Source organism: Cynoglossus semilaevis, chromosome 8 (genome assembly GCF_000523025.1).
Source record: "Cynoglossus semilaevis isolate Cse_v1.0 chromosome 8, Cse_v1.0, whole genome shotgun sequence".
Classification (NCBI taxonomy): domain Eukaryota; kingdom Metazoa; phylum Chordata; class Actinopteri; order Pleuronectiformes; family Cynoglossidae; genus Cynoglossus; species Cynoglossus semilaevis.
In genome coordinates, this window is record NC_024314.1 from 14,304,631 (window position 1) to 14,330,101 (window position 25,471).

At 43.0% G+C, this 25,471-nt stretch overlaps 2 protein-coding genes across 2 annotated transcripts in view; one reads left to right on the top strand and one right to left on the bottom strand.

The window, feature by feature from the left end:
• Positions 1-1,631: 1,631 nt before the first annotated feature.
• Positions 1,632-16,640, bottom strand: ebf3a (EBF transcription factor 3a). The gene is made up of 16 exons (XM_025057887.1): positions 16,028-16,640; positions 13,524-13,680; positions 13,233-13,296; positions 13,082-13,137; positions 12,711-12,784; positions 12,515-12,583; positions 8,425-8,506; positions 7,622-7,784; positions 6,279-6,409; positions 6,058-6,184; positions 5,861-5,949; positions 3,591-3,656; positions 2,757-2,919; positions 2,488-2,673; positions 2,095-2,268; positions 1,632-1,684 (listed from the first exon to the last, which is right to left on the bottom strand). The coding sequence occupies exons 1-16, from the start codon at positions 16,153-16,155 to the stop codon at positions 1,653-1,655; spliced, it is 1,761 nt and encodes a 586-aa protein (XP_024913655.1). The 5' UTR covers positions 16,156-16,640; the 3' UTR covers positions 1,632-1,652.
• A 4,794-nt stretch (positions 16,641-21,434) lies between these two features.
• syde1 (synapse defective Rho GTPase homolog 1) overlaps positions 21,435-25,471 on the top strand; it is a 9,990-nt gene continuing 5,953 nt past the window's right edge. The window contains exons 1-2 of the mRNA XM_025057530.1: positions 21,435-21,640; positions 22,945-23,155. The gene's annotated coding sequence lies outside the window, so the exon portion shown is untranslated. The remainder of the gene's footprint in view (positions 21,641-22,944; positions 23,156-25,471) is intronic.

Sequence of the window (25,471 nt, forward strand, 5' to 3'; positions counted from 1 at the left end):
AATAAAGGTGTGTGTGTGTGTGTGTGTGTGTGTGTGTTATAATGAACTCTGAAGTTTAATCATTCCCGTCTTTTTGTCTTCTTGTGTCCACTGAGAAATGTTTAATCACCTCTGTCCAATGTATTTGTCTCTGAATGACACTCAGACACAGACACTCCATCCATGTCCAAGACTGTCCTCATCTGATTCTACTTGGAGAAAATGCCCTACTACCCAGCCACCCTACTTTTCTTCTGTCCTTGTCCAAAAGCCGTCTTGGTGTTCTGTCCCTCTTTGCTGTAGTCTGTCCAAATGCCCTTCTGTCTTCTATTGCCCTACTGTTTGTTTCTTTGCCCTACTTCCTGGTTAGGCAAGTTTCCTGCTGTCCAGGTGTACAACTGTCTAAGTGTCCTAATGTCTTAGTGTCCTACTTTACCAAAGTGCCTTATTTGTCATACGTCTACTGTCCTTCGGTCCCATCCTCCTACTGTAATGCTGTTGTGCGTCCCATTGTCAACTTCCCTATTGTCCTACAGAGTTCCTGTGGAGTAAAAGTCCTACTGTCTTTCTGTCCTACCACCAAACTCTCTGACTGTTCTGCTGTCTTCCTGTCCAACAGTTTGTTGTTGTTTTTGTTTTTTTTGCCGTGCCCCTGTGGACAAACGAACCAAGGCGTCTCATTGGTCAGAGCGATCAGCTGACTTTATTTTCAGTGAGGTCATTTCATTACAGCCAAATACAGTTCACATAAAAACAACAGGGTGAAGCTGATTGGTCCACAGCTACGACTGACAGCTCTTTATGTTCAGAATGGTCACTTTTTTTTCTTTGTTTTAATACAAAACAAGTCTTTTTTTTTTTGTTTTTTTTGTATTTTAGAATGTGACATCACACATGTACGTACACACAACAACATCACATCTATACAAAACAATCTGATATAAATATTTTTCATCTGTATGTTACAAAACATTCCCTCTGAGATGTCACTGCTGGGGTCGGGGCCAGGGGTGAGGGCAGATTGTGATCAGTCACAGTGTTGTATAAATATTCAGCTGGCAAAAGTCACAAAAACCCACAGGAAACAAGTGAGGGGCGGGGCTTAAATACAAGAGCAGGCCATGAAAGAAGGCGTGTTTGAACAAGAAGACATAAAATTACAGTAGCCTATCAGGATGCAGAGTGAAATTTTACAGTGCGAGCGTTGAAAAAATAAATTCATAAGTACTAGACATGTGGGCGGGGCTAAAGAAATGGGCTTGGTCAGTTTTTTAGACATGTGGGCGGGGCTAAAGAAATGGGTAGAAATCAGTTTTTTTGTGCTTGTTGCTTGTCTTTGCATTGACTAAACTTTTGACTAAAGTCTTTCAACTTTAACTTTGAAAGGTTTACAGGTAGAGGAAATGATGTCACACAGTATTCAAAAACCCAAATCCAACAGCAGAATTTAAATTCAAATTTCATTTAATTAAATTTTTGACTTGACAAAACAAAATCAAGTACAAAAATTCTTTTCTGTTTTTTAACATTTTAGCTGACAGAAGGCTCCGCCCACTCTGGTTAAAGCGCTGCTGCTGCTGAAAAAGGCCCCGCCTTCTCTCAAGTGATTGGTGCTCATGGCCAAGAGGAACAAAACAGATGACAAAGAAGGAGAGAACAAGGAGGAGGCAGACCTACATGGGCGGAACCACCAGTCCAGTCATGGCTGTGGAAAGGCAGAGACAGAGGTGAGGTCAGAGGTGGGCGGAGTCAAATTGTCTTACCCTGTTTAAATTGATTTATTTTACCAAAATGTTAGTCAGAGATTTTTAGCTGTGTGTGTGTGTGTGTGTGTGAGAGAGAGAGTTGTAGTGAATAAAACATACGTGGTCCTGTCACTCTTACTGTGCGTTGTAGTGAATAAAACATACGTGGTCCAGTCACTCTTACTGCGCACTATCATGACTCAGATGTACTCTCTGTGTGTACCTGTGTGTACCTGTGTGTACCTGTAGAGTGTGTTTTCATCCAAGCTAACATTACATTCACACATAGACTGTGAAGCACGAGGTTCTGTAAAAGCAGCGAAGGTAAAAGGAGTTAGAGGAGGAGCTATTGAAGGAGGAGCAGCGTCACCTTGCAGCGTGTTAGCGTTGTTAGCAGAGCAGTTTGGAGGAGGGGGCGGAGAAGCTGAAGGTCTGACCACGGGGGCGAAGGCGCTCTTTTGTTTGACAGCAGCAGAGAAGGAGAAGACGCCGTGAGACGAGTTACAGTTGGACACCGGGCTGGACATGGGACTGGAAGGAACGACTGGAACACAAGAAACCAGGGGGTCAGGACAAACTGGATCCAGATTAGGGTTCCAGTTCATTTACAGTTCAATAAACCCATAATGAGCTTAATCTTAATTCATATGGATTATAATCTGATGACATGAAACCAGAATGATTGGATTATTTCTAGTATTGATCAGATTATTGTTTGATTTTATTCTAATAGTAATTACTGCGTCTTTACCTTGATACTTACTGCCGTAGGGGGAGTTACCCGTGGACCCGTTGAGGAAACCCGGCGAGGTTGCCAGGTTTGGCATCCCAGTGTTGCCATAGCCGTTCATGCTGTTGCTGACGGTGTTGCCGTAGTTACTTTGCTGTGGGGTGGAGCTTGGTGCATATCCCCGTGGTGACACACTGCTGGTGTTGCGACTGTAGCCAACTGACAAGGGGGCGACAGAGAGTGTCAACGCTACAGCCAAACTCTAGCTCCAATCAGAGAGACTGTGAGCTCTCCGTCTTTACCTTGTGTTGTCTCAGAGACGTTGACGGCCAGCTGACCACCGAAGGAGTTGACTCCCATCATGCCATGGGGGCCGGTGTTGCCCAGGGATGTGATTTGGTTGTGGTTCCTGGGGACGCTATAGAGCGCCTCAGCGATGTCCGCCGCTCGCTTAAGGATCATTTCCTGTTCGGAGATTGGTTTAAACAGTTATTGTTTAGTTAAGGTCAGATTCACTTAACCTGAACTGGATTACACCAGAGAACCTTGAACAATAACGCAAAAACTAAAATAGGCTGCAGTACCAGCATTCACCACTAGTCTGTAGAAACCTGTAGTCACATTTGTTTGTTTTTATATGTGACACACACACGGACACACAAAGTTGGATTTACATGTATTTACTGCTTCTGTTTCTGTTCAAGGTTACTCTTTCACACCACTCGACCCGTGTGTGTGTGTTTGATTAAATCCTGCCAGCGCACCGTGTCGGGGACACACAGAACATAAAAAGCTTGGGACTCATAAAGCCGTAGCTTTGCCCTCTTCACTGAGCATCATGGGAGAAAAATAAAAACAAATTAACATTAGGAGCGAAAAAAATGTTAATTTTCTGCTCATTTAACTGGAAGATTTTCTTGACTATTGTTGTTAAAAGTCAGTAACACATTGAGATTTGTTACCATTTCTTCTCCACCCCCACCTCACCCCGCCCTCCCCCCAGAGAGGAGATCAGTGTTTGTGGTAAACAGAGTGACTGCTGAGCAGCGGTCTCTTGGTGGCAGCACTGAGTCACTGTCTCCTGTGTGTCTGCTGTTGAAGAAGAACCAGACGGTGTGTGTGTGTGTGTGTGTTACCTGGTTGTTGTGGGGCATTCCGTACAGCGCCTCCACCAGGTCAGCGGCCCGCTTCAACAACACTTCCTGCAGAAACAGACACACACACACACACACACACACACACACTCGGTGAGCTTGTTAAACACTGATCCACTTCACTTGAGCGATCAGAACACACACGATGTGTGTGTGTGTGTGTGTTTGTGTGTGTGTGTGCAGACACAGAACAATGCCTCATTCAGTCTTTATCTTAATTAAACACACACAGTTAATCTGCTGCTTCTTTAGGCTTTTCAATTAACCCCGCCCCCTCAGAGCCCACTCCTCCTCCTTCATCCCTCCATCAGTCACTCCTTCATTCATCCCCACATCCTGTTTTTATGTCACAGCTATTTTTGACATGTAAAACTCTTTTTAAATCACACACACACACACAGACACACACACAGACACATACAGACACACACAGACACACACAGACAGGCTGAGAGTGGAAGTCATTTGTGTCAAGTGTCTCTCGGCCTCAGACGATCGTTTCCTTAATCTGTTCGTTTATGCAGAGAGATGCTCCAGTGTGTCTCCCACACACACACACACACACACACGCACAGACACTGACAAATGAAAGCCTGATTATTACAAGTGTTTCTCTGTTACTGGCTGAGATGACAAGCACCTCTCCCTGCTGCTCCCACACACACACACACACACACACACACATTTACAAGGCTTGGATACAGCTGGAGGTGGAGATGTCATCACTGAAGGAAACTAATTATACACGCGCACACACACACACACACACACACTCTCTCCCCTCAGAACATGACCTCTCCAAAACTGATGATGAAAAGTTTGAGGGAAACAAACTGAATGAAACACCGTAGGAAGTGAAACAAGACGATCTACTCTGAGTCACTGTGGAACTGTTCTAGAACCGATCCAGAAAACTGTCACACACACACAACATGTCACTGCAGTCCAGACTGGTTCTCAGTGAAGGGGGGACCGGGGGGGGGGGTGAACTGACTCAGAGTCAGTTTCCTACACTCTTCTAGTTCAGGGACTCTGTGTTTTTCATTACTTCAGAGCAAAACCAGAAATGTCACCAAACAGGAGAAAAACAATTATATCTTTTTTATAAATCAGATAAGGGCTATGTGTGTGTGTGTGTGTGTGTGTGTGTGTGTGTGTCAATCTCCTCTCGTGCCACATGGCTGCTCTCGTTGATTACCCGATTTGACTGTTTCAACCTCCCTGTTTGCCAATGGGCTTTACACACACACACACACACACACACACACTCAAAATAGATGATTGAAAAAAGTGTGTGTGTGGGTGTGTGTCTGACACTAACACTGATGAATGTTGTGTCACTGTTGGCGTCTGATTGGTGGTTTTCAAACATTGTTGGACACTGGCTGGACAGTGAGCAACTGACTGACTGACTGACTGACTGAAGGACTGACTGACTGACTGACTGACTGAATGACTGACTGAAGGACTGACTGACTGAAGGACTGACTGAAGGACTGACTGACTGACTGACTGAATGACTGACTGAAGGACTGACTGACTAACTGACTGACTGACTGACTGACTCACTGACTGACTGACTGACTGACTCACTGACTGACTGACTGACTGACTGAATGACTGACTGAAGGACTGACTGAAGGACTGACTGACTGACTGACGGACTGACTGACTGACTGACTGACCCTGACCTGTGGACCATGACCTCCTTCAGTACAGTCAGTGCTCTACCAACTGTAGGTACTGACGCAACTTATCTTTGATTCTGTCTGTATCATTCAGCTCATGTTTTTGTTTTTAAACTTCTATAGAAAACTCCATTGAAAACCATCATTTGAATTATAGATCATCATCAACCTTTATTTTTATTCATCTTAAAAACTGCAGCACGAGCAACGATGTTGACCACCTGTCAGTGATCGTGAGTGTGTGTGTGTGTGTGTGTGTGTGTGAAAGTCCAGTGTCCTGAGCTCACTGAGTCGACACAACTGTGGAAGATTGAATGAAGCTGTTGATGATGTGGTGAAATCTTTGAGATGCTAAAGATCAGGTCAGTGTGTGTGTGTGTGTGTGTGTGTGTGTGTGTGTGTGTGTGTGTGTGTGTGTAAACAGATGTGTATCTGAGCAGCCAACCAGAAAGAGGACTGATTGAAAAAAAACAGCAACAATCATCATTTTCTCTGTTTATTTAAAGAGTTGTATTAAGTTGTTTGTGTGTGTGTGTGTGTGTGTGTGTGTGTGTGTGTGAATACCTTTGGCAGTCTCTCAGGGTCTCCAGGATGGCGAGGAATGACCTTCTGTAACCTCTGAAAGCCGTAGTCTATAGTGGGCTCGTTCAGGGCTTGTGTGTGACATGGTGTAGGTTATGGTGGTTGTGTAGTTGTGTAGTTGTGTAGTTGTGTGTCTGTTGGTGTTGTCTGGAAGAGTCTGTGAAGTTCTGACTCCGTACCTGTGTAGACGAACCGTCCCGGCGCACCTTTACAGAACTGCTTGGACTTGTAGGACAGCGTGACCTCGACGACTCCGGGAATATGTCGGGGCGGAGTCTGGACCCGGATTGCGTGAGGTGTGATCAGCTGAGGGAGAGAGCGGGGGAGTGGTCAGTGGTCAGTGGTCAGTGGAAGCTGTTTCTGCTGGTTGATCAGTGGTAATTGATCAGTTAATCAGTACCTCGCTCCACACCAACATAGTGCCAAAAACGACCTGCAAGCCGTCGAAGAAGTTGTCTCCGATCAGGATGACGGTGGCGCCCCCTGTGGTCCAGCCCTCGCTGGGACTGATGGCTTTGATACAGGGCGTGGCTGCTGGAACACACGGTGATGTCACAGCGAAGTCATTACCCAAATGTTGAGGCATTTAAAGAGTGACAATTAGGAAGGAATCTTTATTGTCATATGCACCAGGGGAGGTGATACGAAATTTAGTTTGTACAACCCGTACCCATATTAAAACAGCGGTCTGCTGAAAAAATATAAATTGATGAAATAAAAAAGTAAAAATGGATAAAAAAAAAATTTGAATGAACAGAATTTGGAAAAAAACTTTTACCACCTCATATTTGTCCACAAGTTAAGATAAATAGCGTTACAGACTGACACACACACACACACCAACACACACGCGGTGATTTAATTGGGTCATGGATTTTATCCACTTCAGCTAAGTTCACTCTCCTTCTTTCCTTTTCTCTTAGCTGGTAATAACTTCACTCCCTTTTCTTTTGAGTGCAGCTGCAGATTAATTATAAAGTGAAATGAAAGCTGTGTGTGTGTGCGTGCGTGTGTGTAACAGAGAGAGAGAGAGAGAAAGAGAGAGCAGCTAATCTCACCCCTGACGACTTAAATTCATGCTACAGGACCTGATCTCTTCTCGTCTGACCTTTCCTGTACGTTTTAATTAAAAACGGTCTAAAAATTGGGCAAAGAACCTCATAGAAGTTTAGCCGATTGTTAGCCAACAGTGAGTCTAACATGAACTAAACCTTAGCCAAAGAGATGAACTGAACCAACACAGGTGAACGTTAGCTTAAACCTGTCCAGTCGTTGAAGAACAACAGTTCAACCAGACTGTGTCGACTGATTGTCTGATGTTGGCTAAATGTTAGCGGTGTTAACCTACGTTTAGCCGAGGTCCGACGGTGAGCTTCATGTTGGTGTGCTTCCTGATCACCTGACCAAACCACAGGTGATTTAATCACATGATCTCAGTTTAAAGTTGGGAAGCAAAACAACTAGCCCACGGGACCAGGCTGTGATTGGTGAAGCTGTTTCCATGGTTACACCCTTTAATTAGGAAAGCAATTAAAGACACACAAACTCACTTTTAAAGAAACACTCAGACACACACACACTTACACACTCTCTGTCCTCTCTGGGGAAACTCAAGCGTCTGGTCTTTTTTACCCACAAGACACTGGGCTGATTTCTCCTCAAAGAGGAAATTACCACCCCCCCCACACACACACCCCACCCTCACTGTCTAACTGCTCTATTGTTCTCTTATGGGATGGAAACACACATGAAGAGTGTTTTCTTCCCTGTGTGTGTGTGTGTTCATACCTTCAGACGGGTCCAGCCTCCGCGCCCTGCGGCCATGTTTGGAGTTGTTGTGTACGAACATGTTGTCAGAGACCGCCAGAACGTGACCGTCCACGTTGACTGTCGTGGACACTACCACCTGCACACACACACACACACACACACACACACACACACACACGTGCACACTTAACCTCTTTATACCCAGTGCTTGTGACACACTGACACATAAGAGACTGTTGTTGTCACGGTGTCATCTACAGATGCAGTACCATTACTGACCTGCAGGAGAAGTTCAAAACTGAATGATCGTTCTGTACATTTTTATCTAGATTTATTATTAAATGTCTGGAAGTCACGGACAAAGAACAACATTTCAGCCTTGAGTCGGCCGTGAAGTCAGGGGGTGGAGCTCAGTTTAAACAAACGGTCGTCTTGTCTCAGTGCTGCCACCTAGTGTCCCGCAACACTTAACTTATTTAACCTCACAGCTGATCTGCGGTCATCCATCATCCACGGCTGGTTGTCCAGACAAGGTCACTGCCATTGACCCAGTCAGTGATGGAAGCTGTTCTGTGTGTCACCACGGCGACTAACCAGAGCATCCTTCAACAGCGCTGTCGCTACAAAGACCATCCACCAGTAACCCCCACCCTTCCCTCACCCCCTCCTGGTTTAACAGAACTGGATGTCCTGTCAGCTCGCCCAGTGCAGCATGACACACACGAGAGAAAGCGTGCGTGTGCGTGTGTGTGTGCGTGTGTGTGTGTGTGTGTTACCTGGAACCTCCTCATGTCTCGTGGGTTTCCTGCATTTTTCAGACAGTTCTGGTTACACTTGAGGAAGAACTTCAGGAAAAACCTGTAAAGTAGAAGAGAGAAGTAGGAGAAGAAGAGAGGAGGAGGAGGAGGAGGTACAGGGAGGAAAGGGTGACGGGGAGGAAGGAATAAAGGAAGAACAAAAGGAAATGGTTTGATGAAAATAAAGACAAGTTATAAAATAAGGATGTGAAAACTTCAGCTGATGGTTTCCATGGTGACAGATGTAAACACAACAGAAGTTTGTATGCTTTTTACTGATGTGGGTGATATTGATTACCCAGCATTCTTAGCTGCTGCTTTAATGAGACTACAGAAGGGCAAAGTGCTGACAGACACACACACAGGGAACAGATGTTCAGTCAACAAATGTTTTCACAAAGTCTCCATCTTTCCTTTCTTATTTCCTTTTTCTTTCTTCTTGCCTACTCTGATTCCTCCTTCCATCCTTCTACTGCCCTCCATTTGTAACCTTGTCTCAAACCTTGTTCCCTTACCTTCCTTTTTCACTTCCTTTCTCTTTTCCTTCTCTACTCTACCATACCTCCCCGTCTCCTCTTCTTGTCCATCTCCCCTCATTCTCCTTTCCTCATGCTTCTTGTTCCTTTTTTCTTTTTGTTCCCCCTCCTCGTCTCCTTTTTCCTTCCTTGCCGTTTGTATCCATACTTTCCCTCCTGTCCTCCTCTACTTTTGTTCCTCCTTTTCACCTTTCTTCTTCATCTCTGACCTTCTCTACTCTCCTCCTCCTTTGTCTCCTTACCTCATCTCCGTGTCCCATTTTACTCCTGTCTCCTCCTCTCCTCTCTTCTATCTCTTTTATCCGTCCATTGTTTCCTTCCTATCTCTAATATTTCCTTCCTTCCTTCCTAACCCTCCTGTCCTTCCTCCTTTTCTCTGAATCACAGCATACAGTGTTCGATGGTGTAAATCTTCACGCAGGACAGATTAAGCTTTCAATTTGTTATGTGATAAGCAGGGAAGACCTGACACACACACACACACACACACACACACACACACACACTCTATTACTGCTCATATTTACGAGCAGGAAATGAGGGCACATCGCAGATTTATGTTCACTTAGAAGAAAGAAGTCTCACACACACACACACACACACACACTCACTCAGTGTGTGTGAGAGTTAATAAGCTCTATGAGGTAGAAAATGTAGTCAGAGTGTGAGGAGGAATTATACTGACGCTAATGTGATGACACACGGCCCGACTCTGGGAGTGTGTGTGTGTGTGTGTGTGTGTGTGTGTGTGATTTAGTGCTGTTGGCAGCTCTGCCTGTTAATCTGATCCGAGTCATTTCCACTGTTCATCTTTGTTTTAAAGCAGCTGCTGCTGAGCCACATGTCACAGCCTCACTCTCTCCATCACACACACTTCACACACACACACACACACACACACACTTTTAACAGAGCAGCTGATTGGAGGCCAGAGACTTCTAAAGAGTTATTATCACTGACTTTGCTTTAAATGTCTTCAGGTCGATCCAGATTCACTGACTGTGAAAGAGATGCTGTGTGTGTGTGTGTGTGTGTGTGTGTGTGTGTGTCACCAAGTCCACAGACAATCAAACATCTGATGAACAGAACACTGACATCTAAACATCTAATGAACTTTTCCTCTGTTTTTATTTGAAAGTTTCCTGCCAATCAGTGGAAACTGGAGGAGGACCAATCAGAGCAGAGATGAAGAAGTGAAGGTAGATGACATCATCAGAGTTAAATGACACTGTGTTTAGGTTTGACCTGATCGAGAGAATCAACACACACACACACACATGTTACAGAGTGAAAGTCCTTTGTAGATGATTATCTTCTGATGTAATTGTAACACACACCCCTGAAACTCCAACTGTGTGTTCGTGTGTGAGTGTGAAAAACCCTCTGCTGCTTTAAACTGTTTATCGATTGCGAAGCAACACTGACGATCAATATTGATACACACACACACACGCACAGAGAGCAGGGAACTTCTGTTAAATACCAATTAGAGCAAAAGATTCACTGCATGTCTGTGTTGCTGCCCCCTGAGGAGGAGGAGGACCAAAGTCGGAGGTTATGTGGGAATAGGAGAATGTGGAGGGAGTAGATAAAGGTGAGGAGGTGGGTAGAGTAGAGCAGGAGAACTGGAGGTCAGGAGGAGGCAAAGAGGTCAAAGGTGAAGATAAAAACTACTAGAGGAGGGAATGAAGACGTAGGGAAGTTTACCAGCAGGAAGTAGGAAAGAGAAACGATGATGGAGTCAAGGAGGAGGAGAAATACTCTGAGAGGAGAAGGTATTAAACCAGGTAAGCTGTGGGATCAGGGTGGAGTCTCATCTCTGTGCACTGAATGACATCATCAGTGAGCGCCTTCAGACTGAGAACGTGTTCTTAATGTTCTGTCCAAACAGATGATCGGCCTCCGTCTGTTCTCCTGGACGTTTGTTTTCCTTTGACCGGTTTATGAGCTGCGTGTCTTCAGTGTGGAGATGCCTTCATGGTTCTTCCAGACAGCAGAAGACGGTGCATTCAGGGTCACAGTCTTCAATACCTGACCATTACATTCAGCTGCCCTCCACACATTCATACATTTAACATCTGGCCGGCTGCGGCCGCCTCCAGGGGGCTCCACACATTATTCAGCTGTCAGTCAGACAGTAACGCTGCGGTAATGAGATTCTCCCCAAAACCAGCGCCGCATCACGCCTCCGCCTGCCGTTTGACTGACAGCCAGCCATCCTCCCAGAATCCCCTGCTGCACACACCAGAAAGCTGAGCGGACAGGACGCGGGGGGGGGGTCAAGTAACATGTTGTTGGAACAGAAGAGGGCGCTATATCGTCTTTATCGCCATCACCAAAATCACTCAAAGTTTTCTTGTAGTCCCAGTTACTGTCTTCATCATCATCATCATTTTCTTCATCATCATCTTCATCAGCAACGTGGTTTTCATCATCATTGTGCTTATCATTATCATCTTCACCATCTTCATGATCATCTTCATCAGAATTGTCTTCATCTTCATCATGGTCTTCATCATCTTTATCGTTGGCATCATTTTCACGCTGAATGTTTTAATTGTTGACATCATCTTCATCATCGTCATCTTCATCACTGTGTCTCAGTTATCAACGCTGTCTTAAACCTATTTAATTTGCTGTTGTTGTTGTTGACATGACGGCAGCCATGTTTTGGTGGACACTGGTCAAAGGTCATGTGACCCGACGAACAGACCAATCTTTTGTTAGAGCCAAAACGCTTCATCTTGAAACAGATTTTTTTTCTCTTTCTCTCTCTCTCTCTGACATTTTTTTTCCGTTCACTGGACGACGCCCTCAGGAGACCTTCCCATCATGCATTTCAGCCGCTGGAACATTACCACCACTTGTGTTTTCAAAGAGCTGCAGTCACTTCCTCCACTTACACCTCCATCCACACTCCTCCTCTCGTACCTTTTCTCTCCTCCTCTCCATACAGCCTGAGGCAGGAGGGTGAGGGGGGCGGTGAGAGTAATACTCAGGGGGAGGACAAAAAGAGAGGAGGAGGGTTGGAGACTGGAGAAGGGGGAGGTGAAAAGAGGAGAGCATGTGATTCCTCCTGGGAGAGGAGGAGAAGGGGGAGGGAGGGGGAGGATAAAAGGAGGGAGGAGGTTGAGCCTCTCCACACCACATCCACACAGTGACCGTAATATTCAGTGAACTAAAACTTCTTTAAACTATGACACCTGAACGCACCACAGAGATAATTCACTCAAACGCACCACTTGCTGACCCTTCAACCTGCTGTACAAGTTATTGGAGGTACCTGAATGCATCACATAACACAGCAACGATGGAAATGTAGTTCTTTTGACTGTTTCTGTGTTGAAAGCTGTGTGTGTGTGTGTGTGTGATGGGGCAGAAGTGTGTGTTGTAGATAACAATAGAAAACACTTTACATTCCTAACACACAGTGGATTATCATGCAGTGAGTGTGTGTTTCTCAGCTGAATGGATTTCACACTCACACATTATTGTAATAGCAACTTCTGTGTGTGTGTGTGTGTGTGTGTTACCTGTCAATGATAACGGGGTCCGACGGCGTCTCATTCCTGTTTCCGCAGCTCTTCTTATCACAGCAGCGACTGTTTTGAAAACACAACAGTAAAAACATAATTGAACAGGCGGTACGACTGTTGTCACGCTGTGAAGTTCTGTCCAGAACCGGGTGGTTCTTTGGTTCTGTTGTTGATACGGTCCACAGTTCCTTACCTGCACATGATCTCGTGCGTGAGCAGAACCCGGCACATCTCTGGGTTCTTGTCCTGACCTTCATAGATGATCGCCTGCACCACACAGTTAGCTGTTAGCTTTAGGATTAGCTGTTAGCCGTTGTCAAGCCATATCAACTACATGCTCTGCTCCTGGTGAATATTAGCTGTTAGCATCAGCACTCACTGCCAGCTGTTAGCTGTACCAGAACTATACAGTTAGCATCATATATTGATGTTGGTATTTACCACATGGAACTCTGAGGGGGCGGAGTCACAGGCCTTTGATTTGTTTGTGTGATTAAGAAATCCATGATCTGATATTTGTGTATCAGTGATTATTAATTATTATTATTATCAATAACATGTCACCTGTTTGGTCATGGAGTCAATGAGTCTGACGTAAAGGTCCTGTTCTGTCCTCACTCCTGAAGATACACACAGTCACACACACACGCAGTTAAATTAGTTATTGTCATTCTCTGGGACTGTACTGTGTGATAAAACCAGCGCTCCTACTCACCGTTACTGTAGAGCAGCTGGAGTTTGTAGTGAATTCCGTTGTTTGTTTTCTCTCCTGTCGGCTCCTGGACACACACACAAATCAGGTCGTTTTATAATCTAATGGTTATTGGTCAATTCATATGTTTTTCTTTAGCCTTTATTTAACCAGACAAAGGGGCCCTGGCCGAGGTGAGTTTGTTTTCTAATTCCTTATGAAAGGTCAGGGAGTGTTTGTTTCCTGGAGTTCATCAAACCGTTATGTTCGTCTTCGAAGCGTTACGTGTTAGGTTTGCGATGCAGCCTCACTCACTTTCTCCTTCTCCACAAAGTCGACGTATGCGGTGCGTTCGATCTCCACTGGTTGACCCTGTCGGTCGTACAGAGCCAGCACAAAGTGGAAGAAGTTGGATTTCCTCAGGTTTGACGGAGGCTGCTTCTCAAAGTGAGCCCGCGCTAACCCCACCCCGCTGGGACAGAGAGAGAGAGAGAGAAAACACAAGTGTCAATGTCACAATAACTGACCACTGGAGGCAGTAGTTGACCATCAGGTTGTTAAATAGAGACACAGAGTAGTGAGAACATCTTCTGTAGATCACAGACCTGGCCTGGAGTCTGGTTAGAGTTAGTCTGGTTAGAGTTAGTCTGGTTAGAGTTAGTCTGGTTAGAGTTAGTCAGGTTAGAGTTAGTCAGGTTAGAGTTAGTCTGGTTAGAGTTAGTCTGGTTAGAGTTAGTCTGGTTAGAGTTAGTCTGGTTAGAGTTAGTCTGGTTAGAGTTAGTCTGGTTAGAGTTAGTCTGGTTAGAGTTAGTCTGGTTAGAGTTAGTCTGGTTAGAGTTAGTCTGGTTAGAGTTAGTCTGGTTAGAGTTAGTCTGGTTAGAGTTAGTCTGGTTAGAGTTAGTCTGGTTAAAATAATGTTTTTGATCCGAACTGGAGACTGAACCTGTGATGTCATCAACAGCAGCATTTCATGTTAATTATCGTATTTCATGTGATGTCATCAACAGCAGCATTTCATATTAATTATCGTATTTCATACTATAAAGGAGTGAAACACACACACGCGCAGACATGAACAACACATTTTTTAAAAATCAACAAAACCTTTAAGCGCAGTAAAGGTCAGTCCTGCTGGATATGATTCTTTAACTTTAAACTAAATTTGAACAAAGTAAATATAAAATGACATCAGTCAGTTCTGCAGCCAATAAAAACTGTTTACACACACACACACTAAAGTGTTTATTTTTTTTATTTTCATTCACCAAAAAAGGAATCAAATGAAAATCTTTAAAAAGTCAGGTTTTTGTCTGACGTGAAGACGTGGACATGGGGACATTTAAACATTCTGAACACACGCAAAGACACATGAAAAAAAAAACTGTGACGAGAGAGAGGGAGAGAGAGAGACCAAAGAGGACACAAATAATACTGGAACAAATGACTGAAGACAAATAGGACATTTAAAGACCTGGAGGCATGTGAGACGGTGTGAAGGAATCAGAAACTTAGAAAAGAATATTCAAGACCAAATGTGTCCAAAAGAGACAAGGACAAAAAGAAAACAAATTATAAAAAGGCATTAAAGAGAAGGCGGTCAGTTGACAGGACAGTAGGAGACTTTAAAGACCTTGAGGACAAAAATGACTCCAAGCTATTTACAGAAAGAGGAGGACATTCATTTCATTTAGGAGAAGTCTTGGAGCAGTGTCCTCAGGTTTGTCCTCGTCACCTCACTCTTCGTCTCCTTTTCAATTTTTTAATTATTTGAGTCTAAGGTAAAAAAAAAATGAGCTGAACATTTTTTATTTTATTTATTTAAAAACTAAAAATAAAATCTATTTAATCCACATTAAAGAAAAAACAAAATACTTTTTCAAACGTTCTCATTAATTTGATGAAGAAACAACGTTTTACTGAATTGTTTTATATTAGAAAAGAAAAAAGAACGCATTTGACTGTAATTAAAAATCAAACTTCTGTGTGTAAAGACGTGACGGCAGGTCAGAGAATTTCACAGATTAAATCTGGGTGGATTACAGAGTGGGCATTTCATTCAATCTGTTCAACCCTAAATGAGGATGAGGATATAAATTATATTTATATATATTTTTTAATTTATATATATAAATTAATAATTAACAAAACTGAATTTTTTAAAATGAGAATAAAAAGTGTCTGTGGACGTGGACACTTCAGGGACTCACGGGGAAATCAAGTTGTTTATGATTTTATCATTTTAGAAAACCAGAGATTTTTATTGGTGATATTAAAAATATCACCAATATGTAAAGAGGAGGTGAAAGGAGGAAGAGGAGGAGAAAAACATTTGACCGTGGAAACTGAAAGAATTAAAAAAAAAAAGTCGGGGAGATAAAAAATAAAAGTGATGACAAAGATTCAACAGAAACTTTTAAAATCAATCAGTGATATTGAACAGGAAGACAAAGGTGTTTTTTTTAACTTTTGTTATTTATATATAAATTTGTTTTTATTTCTCAAAGCATTGTTTCAGTTTTGGTGGAGAATCATATGATTTTTTTATATTGTTAAAAACAAAGTTTAAAATTTAAACATTAACTTAAGAACAATTTTATAATTTAAACATAAATAAGATTAAATTAAATTCATTATTTTAACTCATGATTACAGTTTTATTTTTCTAGGTTTATTTTTTATTCATTTATCTTTTTCTGTACTCTGTTTTAATTTTTTTTTTGTTTTCTTTTCTGTTACATTAAATGTTACATTCAAACCTCAGCCCTGTCCTCCCACGGTACTACAGCTCCCATAATCCCCCTGGGTATTTTTAACTTTACCTCTGAGCGGCCGTGTTGGCGTCCACCACACCGGCCGAGTGCATCCAGGAGCGAACGGCCAGCGGTTCCTCCTTCATGTTGGCTGCCACTGTGGCCCCGCGGGGCAGGGTGTCCTGGATCCCGAACATGGTCTCTGGAGCCGCGGGGTTCAGACTTCCACGGAGGCAGAACCAGGAACGCGGAAAAATGTTACAATTAAAACGGAAAGTGTCCGAAAAAAGAAAAGGCGTCAAAAAAGTGTGAAGGACGGAGTCTTCACGTGAAGTCAGGGACGAGGACTGAGACACGGAAAAGACACGAGGACTGAGACACGGAAAATTTGGGGAAAGTAGTTGAGTAAAAAGTGGAGCAGGAGTTATTTTTTATTTTTCTGTTGAACTTTTGTCTTTGACTCTTTTTCAGATTTCAATCCAGATTCCACTAAATTTTAAAAAATTGTATATTTGATCTTTTTATTGAATCTAAAATGTTCTTTTCGAGGCGGACATGTTGGCGAAACCATCGGGGAAAAGAATACGGAGGAGGAAAAAAAAGAAATAAAATCCTCAGAGGACGAGTTTCGCGACGGCGGGTCTGAACGGCGAATCGAGAACAAGCAAAGTGTCTTTTTTCTTTTCCCCAAAGAGAGGAGACAAGGAGAAGGAGGTGAGGAGAGAAGGAAGGAGGAGGTACAGCGGCGGCGGCAAAGGAAGGAGACGCAGTCGCTGGCCGAGGATGATGATGGAGGAGGAGAAACTCTCAGCCCTGCGGCCCCACAGGACTGGACGCCAAAACCCAAAAACCCCACGGGTCTTCCTCCAAGCTGCTGACGACATCACAGTGAGGCGGGGCCTGACCATATAAGGACAGCAGAGGTGAGAGAAAGAAAGAGTTTGTGAGAGAGAGGGATGGAGGAGGAGAGAGAGAGAGAGAGAGAGAGGTAGGTGGAGGAGGAGGAGAAGGGGGAGAGGGAACCAACCAACCAGAGCGAGAGACCTTGATCTCTCTGTTGCGTTCAGGTCTCTCTCTCTCTCTCTCTTCCCCTCTCCCTCTCTCTGTGTCTCTGCAGTGAAACCAGGTCTGGACTTGGTCAAGGTCTCTTCTTCTTGGTCCTTGTTTTCCAGTTCCTGGTCCCAGGTCTCTCAGGTCCTCTTCATGATTCTCCGTACTGTTTTTCTAGGTCTTAGTTCCTCTTTCTGGTCCATGGTCCTTCCTTGTCTCCACACCTGGTCTCCATGGTTCTTCTTTCTGCGTCCAGGTATCAGGTCCTTCTTCTTCTGTGGTTTTGTTCCTTCTTTCTGGTCCAGTTCCCTGCAGGCCTTGGGTTTTAGTCCTTGAGTCGTTGGTTTGATTTGTCCTTCCAGGTCCTTGGTTCTTCAGGTCTAGTCCTGCGCTCTTTGTTCCTGGTCTTGGTTCTTTGTTGTAGGTCCTCATTGAAGTTTTCAGTTGTCCCAGGTCCTGGGCTCTGATCGAGTCCCCGTGAAACCTGTCCATAGACCAAGTCCATGACTTGACCGGTGTGTGTGTGTGTGTGTGTGTGTGTGTGTGAGAGAGAGAGAGGCAGAAGTTTGAAAGAAATGCTAAAGAAATGCTAAAGAAAAATTTAGAAAAAAAAAAACAAACAAAGAGCGTGGACTAAGAAAAGTGATTAAAGAAAAAGGAGAAGAGACGACAGTGAGTTGAGGAGTGGGAGGAGGAGGAGGAGGAGGAGGAGGAGGAGGAGAGGTTCAAGCAGACGAACCTGGACAGGAAGTAAACGACAAGAAATGATCTGATAAAACAGAAAAATTTAAAGAGAAGAAAAAAAATCAGGAAACGAGAGAAAGTGGAAAAAAGGAGAAAACAGAGGAGCAAAGGAGGAGTTGAGAACACGGAGGAAAAAAACAGGAGCAGGAGGAGGAGAACAAGGAGGAGGTGTCTAAAATGAGAACATCATTTTCTTCTCACTTCTCAATAATGTCTGTTCTGTAGCAAACATTAGCAACTGTAGTATTAAATTATAATAATTATTAGTATTTTGATTAAATATGACGAAGTGAACAAAGAGAGGAAAATATTTTGCGTCTCCTTTCTCTCCTCCCACTCCTGTTAGTCATAAAAAACTGATCATTTAATTTAAAGAGAGAAATAAATGAGGAGGAGGAGGAGGAGAAAGGGAATAAAAGAGGGGGAGACGGCAATCTGGTTTCCAAATGAGGCTGGGCTCTTTAGGGACAAAATCCTTCACCTGAGAGAGGAGGGGAGAGGAGCGAGTGGAGGAGGAGGAGAGACGGAGAAATGGTGGAAAAAAAACAGGAGAAAATGAAATAGAGTGGGGTTTGTGCCTCCTCCTTCTCTTCCTCCTCCTCCTCCTCCTCCTCCTCATTTCTCCTCCTTCTTTTGCTCGGTTTTATTCCTAACTTAATTTTCAGTGATTGGTTTTTAAGGTTTTTTTTAATTTTCATTTCAGTATTTTTTCCATCAAAACAAAAAAAAAACTACAATAAAAAAAAACATTTTATTTCAAATTATTTTTCGGAGTCCAGTCGATTAATCAACAGCCAATCAACTAAATGGTTTAGTAATAGTTAGTTAGTCATTAATTATAAACCTTCTCTCTGGTTTTTATCATTTTTATTTTAATATTAAAATAAATATTATAATAATCAGTGTCCAGTGTGAGAATAAATATTTTAATGCTTGTTTACTTCGATCTGATAAAATGTATAAATACACGCAGTAGTACTTCATATCCTGTGATTGTACCTAATATTCACCCAAACATAAATTAATATGTTTTTCACTTATTTGTTTCGTGTTTGTATTTTGTTTTTTATTAATTTCAAATGTTTTTTCTCTGTAATACAATTATCAAAGTTAAATCTTAAAAATCTTTAACTGAACTGTTTCAGTTTCAGCTGCTGAAGGAGCCGAGTGTGTGATAACACCACACACACACACACACACACACACACACACTCGTTTGCCGAGCTCTCACACAGTTTTTATTTATTTTGTGAACTTATTATTATTATTATTTATTAATGATATTAATGATGATATTTTTAAATATTGACATTTAATAAAATGTTCAACATGATTTTTTCTTAGATTTGTTAAAATGTATTTTTCAAAACAGATTTCAGTTCAAGTACATTTTTAACAGATTCTGATCAAATTCATTTTATTCTGTTGTCGTTAAAAAGTCAAAATTATAACTGAGTAAAAATGGTCAAGAAAATCTCTATATATTTACTGTTTAAACTGTTGATTTTCTCTGTGTGTGTTCACACTCCTTTATCCTCTATGAAGTGTTTCCTTTTATAAGTGTGTGTCAGGCTCTCGCTCCATCACACACACACACACACACACACACACACACATTCACACACACACACACATTTGCATTTAAATAGCGACATCAACCAGCGTTCACGGCAGCGCAGCGGCGGGTTTCCCAGATGTCACCACAAAGTCAGATGGGCCAGCTGTCACACACACACACACACACACACTCACACACACACACACTCACACACACACACACTCACACACACACACACTCACACACACACACACTCACACACACTCAGCTGACTCGGTAAAAAACATGCATTCAGTCAGTTTGAACTACAGGAGCCGTTCCTTAGTCGGTGTGTGTGTGTGTGTGTGTGTGTGGGGATACACACACACACACACACACTGATCAGCTCACTGACAGATCTCTGACATTTGTCAGACAACTGTTCATACACTAAAAAAGAAATCACTGTGTCCAGCTCTGAGAACTGTCCACAGTCCACTGACACACAGACTGCCCACAGTCCACAGACACACATACTGTCCTCAGTCCACAGACCCACAGAGTGTCCTCAGTCAACTGACACACAGACTGCCCTCAGTCCACTGACACACCGACTGTCCACAGTCCACTGACACACAGAGTGTCCCCAGTCCCCAGACACACAGACTGTCCCCAGTCCACTGACACACAGAGTGTCCACAGTCCACTGACAAACAGAGTGTCCCCAGTCCACAGACACACAGACTGCCCACAGTCCACAGACACACACAGACTCTCCTCAGTGCCCAGACACACAGACTGTCCCCAGTCCACTGACACACAGACTGTACTCAGTCAACTGACACACAGACTGCCCACAGTCCCCTGACCCACAGACTGTCCTCAGTCACCTGACACACAGACTGCCCTCAGTCCACTGACAAACACAAACTCTCCTCAGTCCACTGACTGTAGGAGTGTAGGACATGATGAGGAGACAGGAGTCTGTCTCTAGAACAGTATGTTTTTACATGTATGGTTAGTTGTGAACAACACTGATCAGTCAGGTTTACAGGACAGGGTTCTCCACTCATCAACCAGACCTGAGTGACTGTTTCACATTGTTCTTTGTTAACAGCGTTCTGTCTGTTGTTCCTACAGACCACAGACGACAAATTGGCGTGTGAATTCTGCTCTACAAGTAAATATTTTTTTTAAAAATAATTATAAAACGTTGCTTTTATTTTTTATGTTGTGATTTAAGTCAAAGCTGATTTGATTTTTTTTTTTTTTTTTTTTTTTTTTGCTGCGACTCTTTTGTCTGAATCTGCTGCAGTTTTTGTGGACGAAGGAAAACTGGAAACAAAAAACCTCGACCTTCAGCTCCACACTGTGTGTTTCTCTGTGTGTGTCTCTCTCTCTCTCTGTGTGTGTGTGTGTGTGTGTGTGTGTAGCTGCTGAGGGAATTCCTTGTCCCAGCTCGGGGAATTCCCTCCATCCCAGCAGAGACGAAGGCCAGCGAGGAAAGAGCGACACCAAGTGGAGACACAGGTAAAGCATGGTAAGTGATGAAAAGAAACGGAACAGTGACTTCATCTCACTCATGAAGGACGTTTAACCAAAAAAGACGAAAGAAAACACGAAATAAACTGTAGAAAACAACCTGATCACGTAGAGTAATGATGATAAATGTTGCCCTATTTCTTGTCTGATAACTGAAATAATAATGGGTGATGGTACACATGATGGTACATGCTCCGTTGTACCCTCAGTCTTGTATGTCAGGTACTATCACTCTCAGTCTGGTCTATCATCGTGTGCTGATGTCTTGTCTGCCTTGACACCTTATAATAACTCCCGCCGTCTGAAGTAGTTGGTTTTATTTGCATTCTGTGACGACCTCGTAACAGGATTAACACTTGTTCCTCCGTAGCTCCTGACACTCTTCACCGAGTTTACTGTGAAAAGTTAATGACGCCCTCAGTTTGATCAGACAGGTAGAAGACCTCTGTCTGTACTGACGGATTAGTGACAGGTTTACTTTCCCTCGGCTGTGTCTGACAGGCAGCAGACAAAGGAGACGATCGTCAGTGCCCCAGCGTTCGGACCAATCACAGTCGATTAAGATGATTCCACCTTTTTAACTGCTGCTAATTGAAGCTGACGCTTCGGTAATGAATGAACAACGGAGGTTAATGAATTCAGCTGTGACTGACGTCTCCAGATGTCCAAAAGCAGGACCGTCCTCTGTTTTTAATTTACTGACTCGTCCTCTCATCTTCTGGAACATCTCCTCTGTCCTCTGCTGTCGTCCACGCCAGGACATGACAAAGTTAAACAAAGTGAGACATGGACAAAAGTAGCTAACACTGGTAAGTGTTACCGAACCAGCTTCGAATTAGCTGTCGAACTTAGCACGACCACCGCTAAATGCTTTAATCTAAGAAATTGCTGAAAGTCGGAACAAAATTCATTCCTGAAGGCTTTTACAAGTAGCTTTTTTAAATGATTTAGTCCTAAAACATTTTTTTTATAAAATAAATATATTAAATATTTTTCAAATCCTCGTCTGAATTAGAACAAAGAGTTTAAATGTACTATAATATATATTTAAAGATAAACTGTTAAATAGCTAAAACAGCTAGCTAACAAAAATATAAATCTAAATAGTGTTTGTGTCCAAAGTAACTAAAAATTAAAAACAAAGGATCAAAATGTAAAATTATAAAAGTTTGTCCAGGACAAGCATAAATACCTAAAGAGTATTTTAAAAATATTAATGAGCCGACAAGAAGACGACTTGTTAGACTGGACAAACATGAAACTTCAATATATACATAATGTTGATAAATAAAAGTTCGTATATAATTTATATCCTACACAACCTAGAACAATGAACATACAAAACGTATAGGACGAATTGAGTTCGAAAACCGAGGTTCCACTGTAAATATATTTTACTTACACGTTGATTCGCAGTGATCTGGTGTTTTTCTAGTGTTTGTCTCCACCTGGTGGACCAACACAGTCACGACATGGTCTTTCAACAAATGATGCAACAAACTTTCTAATTTCTCGTTTGTTTGTTTTTTTTTTTGCGAAAAATGTTTTTCCAGTTTTACTAACGTTGTCATGTGGGAAAATCATTAACAACTAAGTTAAACATATAAACTCATTAACATTTTATATGAAAAGAAAACAAAAAGCACAACTTTGTCGACCAGGATTGTATTTAAAAAAAATCAAATTCCAAGTATAATTAACTTTCGTCCCCTTTAATAGTTAATAACATATGATATAACTATAATAATGGTTCATTATAATATATCTATCATAATGCTTTCTTGTGACTCAGCACTTGGTGGAGATGTTGGACAGAGAATGTAGGAGATGGAGTTGCCAGGCAGGAGGAGAAGGAAATGGGGAAGTGAGAGAGGAGGTGTAGGCAGTGGGTGTGACAGTGGAGGAGGTGGAGGTTGATGGTCATTCTTGAAAGCAGCTCTCAACGGAGGATAAGAAGTACATCACCATCACTTATGATTTGTCTTTGAAACTATATTACCCAGGATGCCCAGCTGCAGCTAAAGAGGGAGGGTAGTGGGAGGAGGGAAATGAAAGAAGGAGGAGGAGGGGGAGTTTGGGAAAGAATGTGAAGAATTTATTTCCTGTTCTGCAGCTCAGAGTTGCAGGGACGGCGGAGACGGACGAGTCATGGCTGAGTCTAAACGCCTGAGAGACATGAGGGACGAGAAGCAGTGACTGGTGTGGACAACCCTCTGTCTCCTGTAGGAGGATCGAGAGGAGGAGGAGGACGATGGCAGAGCCCCTGCTGAAGAGAACTTTCTCCAGACTCCGCTCCCGCAGGAAGACGGATCCCAAAGTTAACGGTGAGGAAAGTTGGAAGAGATGATGGTGATGATGTCACATGTCTGACTGAGGTGATGATGGTGATGATGATGATGAAGATTTTCATCAGCTCATCCTAAAGTCGCCCAGAGATGATCAGCCGTCAGTGTTTGGGTTTTGATTGTCTCTGCGAAAGTTGGTTTGTCTCCTGCAAGGAGCGAAGCTGAGGACGACTGATACGTCACCGCAGCCAGGACCAGAGTGAGGACAAACTGAGACGGAGACAGAGAGGGAAAAACCCCAGGGAGGACAGAAAAACAAACATGACGCACAGATTGACAGTGATGGACAGTAAAAAGACAAAATTAAGACAGAGGGGGAGAGAAAGAGAGAGTGAGAGAGGAACAAAGACTGCAAGAGACAGAGAGAGCCAAGCAGGGTGAGGACAGATGGAGAGAAAAAACAGAAAGACAATGAAGACACAGCAATGACGAGGACAGAAAAATGGAACGGACTTTGTTAAGAGACAGATGGACAGATACAGAGAGTCAAAGAAAAGGAAGACGTGCAGAGAGACAGAGAGGAACAGGATTCAGGGACAACATGGACACAGTGGACTGAGAGGGATAAGGAAACAGAGAAGACAGAAAGACATTTTAGAAATTAAATATAAAGAAGACAGATACACACACTGGGGATGGACAGAACAAGAAGACGTTATAGAAACAGAACAAAGTTTAGCAGAGACACAGTGGACTGACAGATGACATGTGCACAATAAGACAAAAGCCAGATAGACTGGGGACTGGACAGGATGGACAGAGTGACAGACATTGTGTACAAACTGGTAAAAGTCTGAGGACACAGAGGACAGATACTGGACAGCCAGAAGATGCACATTCAATTAGTGGACTCTCAGAGGACAGACTGTCATTTTGTGGGGGACTGTAGGGACAGTGGTTCTGGTGGACATGCAGTCTTTTGTTGTGTCCAAGTCTTCTGTCCTCTCATTGGTCATTTTAGAGCTTATCTCGTCTTTCTTTGCTCTAATGGTCCACTTCCTGTCTGTTAGTGGACCACTTCCTGTAATTACACGTGTGTGGCCACTTCCTGTTTATCTTTGACCTATGAGGAGATCTTACAGGAAGTTGGGGTAAAGGGTGATTTTGGACACGTTAGCACCGGGAGTGAATGTCCAGAGTGACAGTATGTACCATGTGTGATTGACTTTGTGGTGTCGTCTCCAGTGAAGGACCGTTTAAAGGGATAAAAGACTACAAACTGGCTCAACAGCCAAAAACAATCAAATACTAAGATACGAGAAGAAAACTGAAACTGTAAAGAAAAGAAATAAGGCAAAACAACACTGAGGAGCCCAGACATAACCAAAATTAGCAGCTAAAAGTTAGCTGTGTTAGCCATAAGATAACCTAAAATTGAAATAGCTGAAGTTTTAGCTTAAATACTTAAAAACTCTGAGGTTAGCTAATCGTTAGATTACAAAACAAATGTTCATAGCACACATAGCCTTGTGTTCAACCAAACTACCTAAATGTCAGCCCAAATCTTGATGATCAAGGATTTTAGTCTGAAAAACCAACATAAAAAACACCAACTTACTGGAGCACTAGCTTTGATTTAGCCAAGACGTTGGCTAAAGGGTAGCTGTGGTACAAGTCAACAGTGTTTATTTTCATGAGGCGGTCATGTGACTGGACAAATGTTCAAGTGTTAAAGGTGGCCTTGTCTTACAGCTGAATGTGTGTGTGTGTTTAGGACTGATGAATAGTGAATAGACAGCAGTGTGTTTGGAGCAAAAACACACTGTCGTTATTGACGACATCTGGACACACACACACACAGCTGTTTATTCAGCCCCCTCCTCCTCCTCCTTCTCTTCGTTTTCCTCCTCCCCCTTTGCCCCCGCCTCCTCTCGGGCTGATCCCAGCACTGAATGAAAAACAGATGTACTATTATTAGCTCACACACTCACAAAGTTCTCTATCAAGTCCTCGGTGAGCTGGGTCATGTGACAGGAAGAGAGGGCCAACCTCTGGAGAGAATCACTTCCTGCCTGTTCTAGTTTCAGCAGCAGCTGTGCACTGGTCAGACCAATGGGTCCTGGAGGACTTCCAGGTGTCCTTGAGGGGGCTGCAGGAGTTTAAGGTTAAAAAAAAAAGGTCCACAGAGCCAGACGTTAACTGCTTCATCTCACTGTTAACAGACCTTTTCCTGACAGGATGCCAGAGTTTAGGCCACACCAAAGTCCATACAGAAAAACAGCATGTTTGACTCCGGGCAAAACAAGAGCTCCAGATCCACTCTGCCTCGTGTGGTCACTTTACGACATAAGTTGA